At 40.4% G+C, this 14,211-nt stretch overlaps 1 protein-coding gene across 4 annotated transcripts in view; it reads right to left on the bottom strand.

Moving 5' to 3' along the window:
• DST (dystonin) overlaps positions 1 to 14,211 on the bottom strand; it is a 293,083-nt gene that overhangs the window by 149,324 nt on the left and 129,548 nt on the right. For all 4 annotated transcript variants that reach the window (XM_063389398.1, XM_063389397.1, XM_063389401.1 and 1 more), the window contains one exon: positions 12,063 to 12,229. In XM_063389398.1, coding sequence (XP_063245468.1) covers positions 12,063 to 12,229 — 167 coding nt within the window. The remainder of the gene's footprint in view (positions 1 to 12,062; positions 12,230 to 14,211) is intronic.

Consider the following 14,211-nt stretch of genomic DNA (forward strand, 5'->3'; position numbering starts at 1 on the left):
CCACAGCTGACTGACAACAAGTCCACGGATGATTTATGAAAGGGAAGAGACAAATATCATCACTTGAATGCAAAAGCACCTGGAAGGAGCCACAGCAAGATCATTCTGCCTAGGGCTTGGGGCCTCCCCCTCTGCAGATCAGCCTTTCCTCTTCACTAGTAGAGGAAGATATTTTCACATATTGCAAAGCCACAGGAAAAGAAGTTTACCTCCCAGAGGTCAGTAAAAGACCTTTTTTAGCCTGAGAAAACCGCATCCAAAAACCATGGCTCAGGAAATCACTGATTGCCATACTGCTCCTTTTGTTTAATAGTGGGGAGTTTTTGCAATTTTAAATAGAAATAAATGCTATTTTTACCATTGCCATTTTAAATGCTGTAAGCTTTTAGAAATACCTGTCCACTAACTCGAAATAACTGTTGAAATTCCAGTTGTGATGAGTATCCTCTAATACATATTTATTTAATTGACGTAGTTGAAGCAAACACTAGATTTAAAAGAATTGTCCATCGTGGCAAACATTTCCATTTTTTTCAAAGTTATAGAGCAAATATATGAGTTTTGTAGAAGTTATTTGTAATTTATAAATACATTTTATATCAATTTGCATAGCATTATTAAGTAGTTTTATGTATAATCAAGAACAAATTAAGCTAAACGCCCTTTAAGTAATGTACAGTGACTCTACCTTCTGTCATAATATTGTGAGTCATCTTATGGCAGATTTTTCAGCAGGCTGGGGCCTTGCCATAAAAACACACATAAACATCCCAAACACCAGTCAAGTTGGAACATTCCATGCAAAGAAGATGCTTCTGCAGCAACCACACCTAAGTCAAGGGTTTGGCTGCCACATTGAGAGTCATTAATCATTTAATTTATTTAAAAAACTGGTGCCTGCTATTTGAGATCTTAGTGTTGGTGTTAGAAATTAGATACAATTTGCATCAGAAGTGACAGGGAAAAAAAGTGTAATTAATGCCACATGAATTAGTAAACTGACAAAATTATGATAAATTCAAGAAAATAATCCCTAGCACCGCAGAGAGAAGGAAGAGAACAATATCTGAATAACAGTAGATATTTCTGGTCTGCAAAGACTCCTTGAAATCAGAGTTGTGCATAATAAATAACATTAGGTACATGTAGAATTTCTCACTGCCAGAATTTAATACCTAGCTAAATAGTTTAAGATCCAAACTAGTAGCTATAATATTTGCCCATTAAAATAAAAGATTAAATTTAAAGGGGATTTGAAACCTCAAAACAGAAAACTGAACTTTAATTTTCCCAGTCAATAATGAAGAAATCACATCCTTCTCCTCCTGTCCTGGGATGACACTTGCTCAACTTACAACAATGTTTATCTTTACTAAAATATATACATATACTCTGATACATATATCAGATTAATATTCCACACAAAAATCTGTTAATGCATTCAGAAGGCTGAGAAGCCTGAAGTTATGTACATGAACCATCTAAACTGTTTAATCTGCACAATTCTTTCTCAGTCAAAACCCTGAGTAATACCTGATATTAAAGGATATTTCATTCTTGGATTATATTTAGTTGAAACGCTAACATAGAGACTCTCAAGCAGAACTCTCAAAAAAACATGACTGAAGATGCAGAGTTGAGTCTATCACATCACTACAGTCCAATTAGCTTTTCCACTGCTGTAATTAGAAAATGCCTATAGAAGTTAATTTTTTTTCATTGTTCACAGACAAATGAAAAGGATGGGTACCAGAAAGACTCATGCTTTTATTAGGGATAGAGGGATTACTAGAACAAATGAAAGACTATGCCAGAATACATAGTCATAGAAAAAAAATTTAAAAACAAACAAACAAAAATCATCTATTCTAGAGATTTTGGTTATTAACAGAAACATTGCAAAGAAAAGAATCAAAAAGTAATAGATCTTGATATACAACAAAATTTTAGCTCTGTCTCTTCTGATATGCATCTCCTGTTACTTTTCCAGGAACTCTACAAATGAGATGATGAAGCAAAATATATTATTTAACCTATATAATTAGGTCTACCATTTGCCTATCTATTAACACAGTTTCAAAAATACCAACATGTTTACACCAGTTTGTGTGTAGAGTCAGTGTTTTGGAACTTACTAACGAATTTGTCCCCAGATCAGGTACAAATCCAAGTCTTGTTCAAAGCAGTTGGTCAAAGAACTTGCTTCAGAAAGACTGAGTCAACAATGCAAAGAGAATGATGGCTGGATTTCAACAACAGGTACTGTTCTTTGTGCCCCATACACTTTTATTGATTCCCCATGTTTGCAGTGCTCTCACATTGTCATGACCAGGAGATCTAACCACAGTGTCCGAGGTACCCTTTGCTAATAGATGTGCCTACCACATATTCCTGATTTTTTTTTTCAGGGATAGTCTGATCACTTAGAGAAGAAGAAGAGGAGAGTTTCTGCTCAAAAAAGGTGAGGAGGTTTGACTTTGTGGCATTAGGGAGGAACAGATCTCTTCCATCATCAGAATCAAGATCAAGGACCACAATATGGACACACAGCACAAGGTTCTGTAGCAGGTTCCTTGGTGCCAAAAACCCCATGCTGAGGAAAGGACATAAAATGACGACTCTGAGTCAACACTAACTTCCACTACACCATAGACATCCCCCTCATTCACATGCTCTAGATTCGCACATGATATAGTGATAAAAAAAATACCTCAGTGCATCAAACCATAGGGTGAAGCTGAGCTGTGATGTCACTGAAGTTAGGCAACAGTTCAGAATTCAGAGAAAATCAAATATTTCAATTAGAGAACTGTCATTTTCCTTACAATTGTGATAAACCAAAAAGTATGCTGCTGCATGCAGCTCTGCATATTGTTTGTTTAAGTATGTGGCAAAATCATTTCTGAAGGTCCACAGGTCCCTAGCTTCAATGACATACTGTGTTAATATGACCATTATGCCTTGTATCCTCTTTTTGATTTTGTCCTCTTCTGTTGGTATGACAGGAATGCCCGCACTACATGATTTTATGTATCTCTACGGGTTTTACTCAATGCCTCTATAAAGATGAACAAAAATGCCTTTTTATTCCCTTGAGAGCTGAAAAATTCTCATGTGATCTGAACTCTTCAGCTCTCCTTTGCTTATTTTTTCACAGGTTTTTATCTAAATTTTCAGATATGATGAGTAAAACTGAAAAAAACCAATTGCAATAGATAACATAACAAAGGCACACTATTTACAGATGCATGTCTATTCTTCAGACATCCCCACATATTATATCAAGACTTCCCACAGAAAAAGAATGAATGCTTTAACTGTACTTTAAATAAGGAAAGCAAAATCTGTCAGGTGCCCTAACATTAATTTAACCCCAACAATATAGAGAGCTAACTCAGGTAATCCCTTCTCTTGTGCATGCCCTTGATTTGACAAGCACTGAATTAAATGACCCTGCTGAAGCCACCTGTCCCACTTTGTTAGCACTGCAAAATTTGGCCTGTAACTTGCCATACCAATTAATTTAGATATATACTCAATTGTGGCATTGCAATATCTAAAATCTTTTTAGTTGAATGTGGAGTTCATCTTTAGCCATGCAAAACAAACCCTAATCACAACTTCACAGTAAGTTCGCAATGCAGGTTTCAAACTCAGTACAAACATGAATGAAACTAGAAAGGATCTGCTGGTCCTGTCAGCAGCTTTAAAATCAATTTTTGCACTCTCTTAGTACTAAGAGTTGTTCCCATCACTACAAAACCAGTAATGGTAAAGCAACTCCAGCAATTTTTGGCTATGATAAAATTTAAATGGGAATGAGGCTCATAACTCATAAGCTCAAGCCACACCATGCAATCCACAAAAATCATCATAAATAATGTATGTTTCCTTGAACTGTGAATACCAAAAAGACAATGAAGAAACACAACTCAACTCTTTTTCTGTTCTGCATCCTGAGAATACTCCCTCCAGACCATGGCAATGGCTGCTTGACAGAATGGCTAACTAGTGAGATTAGTACAGTTGCCAACAAGAAAGAATGGTGAGGTACTGTAATGAGTTCAAACAATTTCCCAAAGGCTCCTTGTCCTTTCTTAGAGGCAACCATTTCTCCATGTGCCACAAATTTGCCAAAGGTGTTCCCTGAAGACCTTTCCCTATGTGATTTACCAGGGACACATATGTCCCCACTGCTCAGACACCACATCCTTTTGGATTAAGACTTCTGACACTCCTAGGTGTCCTGGTCTTTGGCAATCCAGGAGTACAAAACATGTGAATCCCCAGTTAAAAAAACCTGGCCCTTCAACAGCAAGTGTTACTTTACATTTTATTCCCATTAAAATGAAGAGAAAAGCTTTGATTTCATCCCAGTTGATTTTCTTTTTTCACAGTTACTGTAAAAAAACCCTGTTATTCAGCTGCTGTAGGATCCATCACGGCATACACTGAGATCATTTTAAGTCCAGACCTGAAATTGATCTGGAAGTTGTCCATCTAATACCCACTAAGGCTAACCACCACCACAACACGAGATGCTAAAATTGCAGGCATGCTTCCAGTACTATTTTAATACAGGCTTTACCAAGTGCCATCACAGAATTCTTCTGAGTGCATCCGATTAAGCTGGTTAGGTAACTTGCTATTTGTAAAGCCATTAGAAATATACTCAGGCAAATAATATTAAAAGCATGTCTGCTTGTCAAGATTTTTAAGCATCCTAAATGCAGTTTATGTTTTCTCAAATTGCCAGTTCTCAACATCGAGTTCATTTATTCTGCACAACAAAATCTGTTGAAAACAGTAAGAACCACACAATGAGGGGCGTGGAAGGGGGGTGCAACACAGCTAAACTCATTTTTTTTTTGTGTTAAAGCTGAGTAACAATGAAGTACAAGTCACAGAACAGCAAGCCAAAACCAGCAGACCTAACTAATCTCTTTATTTAAAACATATCCCCTAGCATTTTAAGGTTTGACACTGTGTAATATTTAGTTTCTTTCTCGTTCATTCCCCAAGGGTGTTCAACGTGTTTCTGCACATGGAGGCGTTATTATCCCTCCCCTTAAGGAATGTATTCAAGTCAGTACCTGAGCACTCCCAACATGTTTTAAAATCAGAGGGATGCCACATGCACTGCTGGCCAGGAGCTTAGTGTTCAACTATATATACACAGCAAATCATCCTGGGTAGAGTTGAAACAGCTTGTTCCAAATCAGAACAGTTATTTGGCAGGCATCAATCGAGCTTGTGCCTTGCTATACCACACTCAGAAAAACATCCACTTCAAAATTCTGAAAGCATACTGAGTTATGATAGCAACATTTCAAAAGAAAAGCACTGTGACCCTGGAAAATTTGTCTCTCTCACTTTATCTAGCGTTTATGGACCTGTTACATTGCTGCTTCCTCTGGGAACACACTGCAGCTTCTATTCCTCTTCCTCCCACATGAAGCACTCAGTGTACCTACACTTCTTCCATATTGCATTCATTGTTAGCCTCTGCTCCTCCTTTTTCTGGGAACAGGAGCCATCTCCTCACTCACTATCTACACTGTATGCAGATTAAAACAAAAGGCATCCCAAAGTTTACCAGTAACAAAGGTTCCTCTGTATCAGATCTCTGTATTTCTTTAACAGAAATTCTTTAATACAGTAAAAAAAAATAAAAGGTACATCTTTTAACTCTATCACCACCTTCCCTCTTAGCAGCATTTCTAATACTTGTTAGGTGGTGCCAAAATTTATAGAAACTGTCTGCATGTGGCCTTGGCAAGCCTTGGACCAGCATTACATGAAATAAAGTCAATTGTTTTCTTGTCTTAAACTTTTCATGTGCATTCCACAGTCCTGCTTACTTGTCAGACTGCTGCCTGGCCTGAACTCATTTTATCCCTTTTTTCTCCTAAGCAGACCTTCACATTTTCTGTGGTTGCTGACATTCACCTAGAAGTCCAGACATAGCTGGACATGTCTGATGTACAGAAGGTAGAACAAGGGCCCAGGACCTTTAGTTACTAGTCCTTCCCATAGCATGGCTGTGGCCCACTGTGACCACACTCTCCCAGGCAATACATGAGCCCAGTTCCAGGGACAGCACTGGCCCAGGACTGCTCTGAGGGAGCTGCACCCTGCCTGGGGGGCAGAGCAGAGTTCAGCCAAGCAGACACAAGCCCTGCTGTACCACTTACCCTCAGGGCTGGAAAGCAGGGGCTGGGCCTGCTTCATTTACTAGAACAGACCTAACACCTGAGACTAGAACTTAAAAAACGTGACTTTATCTGGAAATTGAGCTTGCAGGGCTTGCTGAACAGATGCTATAACCATCATATAGGCACCACTAAAGCTACTCATTAAATGCTATTATCTAATTACACAAGAACATAATGCTTTTGCTGGAATTCCTTTTGTAAATGCTAAAATCAAAATTAACTCTCTACTATAAAAGCTGTGAGAACACAAAAATAAAATGCATAAATGAGTGCATACATTTTTACAAAAAACATACAAGTGTGTTTCATCTTGTTTCTCTAGAAAATTAGTTAGTCTGTGACCATGTCCATTTTCTGAATATCAACACCCATTGTCCTTAATGAAGCATCTACAGGTGCCAGCTAACTGTAAATCTTTCAGCTATTATTTTTACTATTTCTTAAATTTCATTTCAGACATTTTTTAACTGAAATCTCCTATAGTCCTTATGTGTCAAAGGTTCAGGGCAGTCTGAGATCAAAACAATAGGTTTGCTACTCTGGTATAACTTTTTATCTGAATTTGCTGTAAAATAAATATATGTGCCAAGTGCAATGTAGATCTACAATTTAGATTACTAGCTCCCATCTGGCACATGACTCCTACTGAAATAAGAGCAGCTTTCACTCTCTCGAAACAAACTGTTTCTATATATAGGGGACATAACTGGGATACAGTTCTGAAAAATTAGTGTTTCTTCTTTCTGGGCAAAAGGCATGTACAGAAAAAAAAAAAAAACAACCAACCAAACCAAGCCAAAAACAAACAAACAAACACACACTCAACCACAAATCAAGAGCATTTACCCAAAACACAGCTTGGTGACAAGAAATACTTAAGGTGATAATGCTGCAGAACAAAGATTCCAGGGTGTAGGTGGTAGTATCTCCAGAAAAATCTAGGCATTACACCCTGATTAAAGTCAGTCTCCAACTTCAAAGTCTGGCTTACAGGTTTTTGCTACGTACTATATGATGGCACAAAAGGAACATCAAGTAATTTTGAAACTGCCTGAAGTCAGATTTCTTCCAACACAATATATTCAATAAAATAACATACATCTTCAATGAAAAAAAAAGCTATAAAAGGCAAATTATATAACAGATGAGACACAGAGCATATTCTTGAATCTCCTCAGTGTATCTGTAGCTTTCACTAAAGGCCTGACCACATGTCTAAAGAAAAGTGCGGAGGTTAAAAAAACAGTGTGAAAGCTTATATATTTAAATACAAATATAAATCCGACTAATGTTCAGTATTAAAACTCAGTTTTAATATTACAATTTGATTTGGTCTTTCTGTGGAAGGACAAGTATTCCCACAGAAGAGAGTAGGTTTAGATTTGATATTAGGAAGAAATTCCTTACTGTGAGGGTGATGAGGCACTAGAAAAGATTGCCCAGAGTTGTGGATGCCTCATCCCTGGAAGAATTCCAGGTTGGATGGGGCTTTGAGCAACCTGGTTTAGTGTCACTGTCCTGGCAGGGGAGTTGGAGCTTGATGATCTTTAAGGTCCCTTCCAACCCAAACTATTCTATTATTAAACCAAACCCCAGGGTTTGCAATGGAGGCCCCCAAGGCAGTTCTTGAGGTCAGTGTGAAGCCCTGATTACAGGGATTTAACTATGTACAGGATGTAAATGGAAACTTTCTCCACTCTTCAAAAGTTCAGCCAAGTAATCTTCAATCTTACCCTGTAAACACAGACCACTGGAAACTGCTGGAAAATATAAGGAATCTTCTCACACAGAAAAAAAAAAAAGATTACTTTTTTCTAAATTTAGTGGTGGGAAAAAATCAAGTGGTATGTAGATCCAAGTACCTCAAATAAAGCAATTTTTTGCTCTAATTTCCATTATTCATAAAATTACTTCCCTGGATTTTAAGAGCACTACAAAATCACTGGGAAGTCATTCGTACTCTTAATAGAAGTAAGAGAGAAAGGAACTGAAGGCCTTTATGAGAAGCTCTGACAACCAAATGCTCATTGCTTAAGAGGACAGAAAACAAATATCCTGCATTTGCTCAGGAGGGAGAGTGAATGACTCCAGTGCATGTGCCCCAGCACCTGTACACTGCCCACATCCCTGCTTGCCCCTGCAAGTGGGGCACTGCCAGCACAGCTGTGGGTGCAGGAAGGACAAGGAGACAGGGAAGAACCTGGGTCACCCGCTGGGCCACCAGTGTCCACCAAGATGCTGCAGTGGGTATGACATCAGTCATGGCAGGGAAATCCCAGCCTTAGGGGGTATCTCCCATGCCTCCTGGGGGAGCAGGGAGACATGGCATATCCAACTATTCCTGCAGTTCTGCATCACAAATCTCAGCCCACTTGAACTAAAAGGTGCTAAGATCCTCTGTCACGACAGAAAAACAAAATAAATAATTCTAACCTGCCATTAAGAGAGGGCAGGCTGCCAGTTCTGCTGAAGGGAGAGGCTCCCTGACTGCTGGCAGCTGAGTCACCACCCAGCTCCTCGCCCAGCCCTTCACAGCTTAGCAATTTCCTGAAGTCATGAAGCTGGTATGTACTTGCAATTTAAAAAAATCACTTAGACTTGGAAAGGAGGTAATTATGACCTGCCACTCCTATCTCATCACCTGGAACTGGACAGTGACATCTCCCTGTCTCAAGGACCCCTGACTAAAGGGATCATGTTGGTCTCATACAGTTTGTGCTCTTGATGATGCACCCAGAGAAGGCCTATCAGCCTTGGTGCCAGGGCTGTGGGCCAGGGCAGTCCTCTGGGAGCTGCTGCTGCTCTGGCCTCTGGCCCACAGCTGAGCTGTGGCCCCTGCAGTGTGCACCCAACCTGCAGGTCACCTGTGACACACCTGGCAGGTCCAGCCCCTGCATAGCCCCAGGGCTGGGGCTGCCCTGGTGCTCCCCTGGCTGCCCCCTCCTGACTGGGGCAGTGGAATGGGTCAGGGCTGCCAGGTCCTGCCCTGATGGACCTCCTTAGAGAGCTCCTGCCACTGTGCCCTGGCATGGGTAATCACGGGCTCTCCATCCAACACCCAGCTTACTGCAGCTCAGCACAACTGCAATTCTGGATACAAGCCTGAGCATTTGAGCCTTCTGTGGTTTACTGTCATTGCACTAAATACCAAGCCCTTAAAATAAGGTCTGAGCCCAACTAAAGCCCTTCCAGGACTGAAGTCATGTCCTACCTCAAGAGCCCCATGCCCTATTTGCAGGTTACAGTCCTCCCAGCCCAGGGTGCTTCTGCACCAAGCAGCATCTCCAGGGAGCACAGCACAACTGGTGCAGGGGGCTGCCACGCTGCAACACAAGTGACAGATGTGTCCCCATGGCACCCCACAGTGCCAGCACGGTCCCACCCCAGCACCCCAGCAGGCACACGAGCTGGCAGCAGCAACAGGCTGCTCAGACCAGCCCCTGACACCACCTGTGATCCACAAACTGAGAGCTACCAAAACAGACAAACACAGCGAATGGAGAATCACTGCCAGCACTGTGCAGATTTTTTTAGTGTTTAACCTACTTATTGCTCAGAAGACAAACCAAGCTTTAGGAGAGGTCTCTGGAGTAAAACAACATAGTTAAAAATAACAGATGATTGTTTAGGGTGATCATTCTTCTCTTGTGAGCAACAGCTGGAAATTATTATCTCTGTTTTAACGGTACAAAACAAAAAAGGAAAGACACATAGAAACTCACTCAAATCAGTGGAAGAATCTCATTCTCATTCCATTTTAAATGGAATCCAAGAACCTGTAACTTCTCACAGCAAAAACACATTAGATAAGGTTGGTAAACATTCCTGGGAAGGCCACAATCCTTAGGTGAAATTATGTTTACAGAATGAAATTAAGCTCAACGGAAACTGGCATAGAAGCACACAAAATGGGAACTCTGCTCCCCAGCCACTGAATCACTTGCTTTGTGCAACACACTCGAGTCAAAAGTGCCTGTTCTTCCCTGCTGAAACACTGTGAATGAAACTCATGGAGTAACGCCAGAAGCACTGTTCCAACAAAGCAATTCAGTCGTATCCCAAGGTATTAACATTTACACAGCTGGAGGAGAGGATTCAAGCTTTTCATTATTTATTAACTGATCTGTACCATAATTACCAGTTGCTTGAGCATTAAAGGCTACACTGCTCTATGTAAGAGATGCAAGGATCTGAAGAAGCTCTGGGAAATATTTTCCATTATTCCATCTCATTAAATTCCTCCCTTTTTTTTCTCTCTCCAATCCCTCTGTATCTTTCATATTGTTTATTTTTTCAAATGCTTGCCTGTGCCATGTTCATTCCTTTGGCTGCACTGTCCCAAGTAAAACAGCCTTGTCTTCTGCCAGCTATTTCCTTTTGTCTTGCCAATATTACAAAAAGAATCTTTCTGGCTGGCATGAACCTCCTCCCTGACCAGCTACCCAGAACAGAAGCATAGTCAGAAAACAACCTCATTGACTGAGATGCAGCTTCGTTTCACCACAGAATTATGCACTGCCACAGCCAGCTTCTCTGGGACTTCAAGCACTGTGCGTGATGCCTACAGCCTTTACACAGATTGTGAGGAAAAGGCTGCACCTATATCCCATTTTATTTTATTGTCCTAATCCTCACAAGGATCACATGTATGCTGTGTCTGCCTAGACTTCCTTCTGTGGTGGGGAAAGTGGTCCCGCAAGAGGAAATCCAAGAACAAAATAATCTGCTCCAGGCTCTGTTCACTGGATGTGCCATGAAAAAACACCCAGTTTGCCTTCACTGAGGACACTCCTTCAAATTATACCAATGAAATCATGTACCCTTAAACTTCCTTATGATATGCTCCAGGGCATAGAGTACAAACTGCACGTGCAATGAAAACCAAGAAAGCCTCGTGCAGTGAAGGACAAGTCAGTACACACTGATTAGCCCAGCAGGCAGAGTACTCTCCCACGTGGTCCTCTAAAACATAAACCTTCTTAGTCAACTCAGGAACCAAAAAAATACACCATAAAGAAGACATGTCACCAACCAAGAGAGAACAGTAAACACATCAATGATTAAATCTCTGGCAAGCTTGACGCCAAAGTCAGCTTTGTCAGAGGAGACCTGTTCTCACTTCGAATCCAGAATTAGAAATTCTCTCCTGTCAGTAGACCTCTTCAGCTGTATTTCAAGTTAATATCCTGTTCTCTTTAGTCTCTAGTCACAGCCACCAGTGACTCTACAATGTCTGCTTAACTTTGTGAGAGTATGGTCAGAAAAGCACAAAACCCTTCATCCTTTCCTGAGAACATTCAAGCCAGCTGGTCACATTTTCCATGAGGATACCCTTTTACAGGAAATGCATCTCAGAGTAGGTCTGGGCTCCACACATAAACACTGAAGAAGCTCTACACTACAGGGCCATCCAAGGGTAAAGTCACACAAAGAAGAAGACAGGGATCTCAGCCATACCCCGGGTCATACAGTAGTTGATGGCTTTCACCAGGAGTGCAGTTTCGGACTTTGGTGGTCAGCTCTGCCTCTACCCCACCTACACTTGAACATCAGTACAACAAAAAGGGACTGTGGAGAAGATTGAATTCTGCAAATATACTTCCTAGCAGCTTGAACATGCCCCACGAAAGATGTACAGGATTCCTGGGAAGACTTCTCTGAGGAACGAGGGACATGCAAAGGTTAATGAGGCATCCTTTGGCTGCAAAGAGCAGGAAATCACTGAGGAAGAGTCAGTGTCATCTCCACAGCTGCAGCTCTATTACAACATAAACCATAGAGCCCTCTCTCTTTGTACATTAAAATGCTGTAATTAACATTTTCCAAGGGAGCAAACAGAGTACTTGCCTGTATTTATGAATGATGGCATTAAATAACCTTCCATCGCGCCAGCAGGTAGTGAAGTTTTCACAACGTATTCCAGCATAGCCTTCTGTTGTTTGCTGCGACCACAGGAGCAGTCTCTCCTTAGCAGACATGTCCTCTGACTCCCCAGTAACATGGATATCAGATATCTAAAACACAGTTAATGTCAAAATTACAGTTACATCTAATCCATAAGAATGTTTAAAATATTGCAGAAAATTACTCTGCACTGGTGGAGAACTTATTGTCTGGTATCTGCATACGTGAATATGATGATCATTCAGATACTGCATTAATATTCATTCATGTCTTATCCTTATGAACTCTTAGTATCTTCAATATAAAATACAAAATCCCGTTTTCTTCAGTTAGCCAGTTCTTAGTCTCTTAATTTCTGGGTACAATACAATACTATTGCATAATGCAAAAGAATGAACAGTTTATTTATGCTGATAATACAATCTGTTTTTATACCTGTTTGGTATAAATGCCATATAAATATATATAAAATGAAATATGCTTTATATGTATATAGTCACACTTATGCTATAATCATATTAATATTATTCATAATTTATTGAGCTATGAAATTCCTCTCTTAAAACAGGTTAATTTACAGCACATGTTCTGGAATTCAGTAACAAAACAGTCATTCTGAGTGAAAACTGATACCAATAGTTTTAAGACAAAAATTTCTGAGAGATATTTTAGGAATGACTAAAAAGCTGAAGGATTATAAATAGAAATTTTGTCTGATCAAGAACGTTCAGTTTTTGTATTATTTCAGGATTATTAACTCTGTATCAGGGAAAGCAGGAAAGTATTGGGAATTTTACTTTCAAATACTACTTTATATTACATTAGATCATCCCCTAATGAAGTTCTGTCAGTTTCCTTAGAAAACTCCAGCAGCATAAATATCAAGCAGAATTCTCCCTAATTTGCACATGTATCATTTGTACTTCATGATACAGAAATTGTACTCAATGTAAAGATAAACTCTAAAAAGGAAGAAAAATAAGATATGCCTTGACAAAGGAAGTGCTATAGCATGTTGGCATTTTTCTAAGTCACTGCCTTTTACCATTTATCCAAACAAGACACAATATAAGGTGCCATTATGAACTACATAGGATCCCATGTACCATAGGGCACTGCCCAATGACCTGAATGTGTAACTCAACCTTTCTGAAAAGCAGACAGAGCTGCTTGGGCAGAGGCAAGAGCGCCTGAGGCAATGCCACAGTTTGTGGTGGACAACAAGCACCTCTGTGAGCCCCTGGAAGAGGCTGCTGCCCACGAGCTCACACCCAGCACTGCAGAGACACAGGTTCTGCTCTGGCTCCATGGCCAGCCTGAGGCCACAGCTCAGGGCAGGTTTGCCCACAAACAACTCTGGTCCTTGAGTTTGTCACAGAGGAGCCATAAATTGAGCGGTGCCAATTCCAGCAATCCTGCTCTCGCATAAACCAGGCAGCTGCACTCATGAGGTCAGATGGGGTGGTTATAACAACTTCTCCTGGCCTCACAATCTCTGCCCACAAAGGTATCTTCTGTCTGGGCTCTGACAGGGGGAATTCCAACAAGCTAGGCTGGAAATTATGGTGTTTTCTCACATTAGAGCCACATAAATCACAGTGCCAAGAAGAAAGATGTGAACCTTGCCTACTGATAATGCTATGTCATGGCCTAAGACAAGGTGGTGGGAAGCACTGGGAAAAAGGGAACTAAAGGAAGAGCCTTAGAGATGTCAGGGCAATGGAGCTCACTGCAATTTCTGCTTTACCACCTCTCATACTTTCAGGGAATGATGAGCATTTACACCTATAAATTTAATGTGGGGGAAAAAATTACATTACTTTTTATTCAAGTGACCACAAAATCACAAGTTGTGAATGCAGTCCTTCAGATACCTACCACAGGCCATTGTATCTGCTGGATCGACGTAAGGGAAAAATACAAACACCAATGCTAGAAAGCAAAACACTTTTAACTGTTCAACTAGCCCCTAAAAACCCTGACAGCATTTTTTGCATCCTATTGTCTCCAGCTTCAGCACATTTTTAAGAAAGATCAAACAGAAGGGAAAACTCCCTTTTTTGTTCAAAACACAGTAGGGAAAACATGCAGC

Source organism: Prinia subflava, chromosome 2, assembly GCF_021018805.1.
Source record: "Prinia subflava isolate CZ2003 ecotype Zambia chromosome 2, Cam_Psub_1.2, whole genome shotgun sequence".
NCBI lineage: Eukaryota > Metazoa > Chordata > Aves > Passeriformes > Cisticolidae > Prinia > Prinia subflava.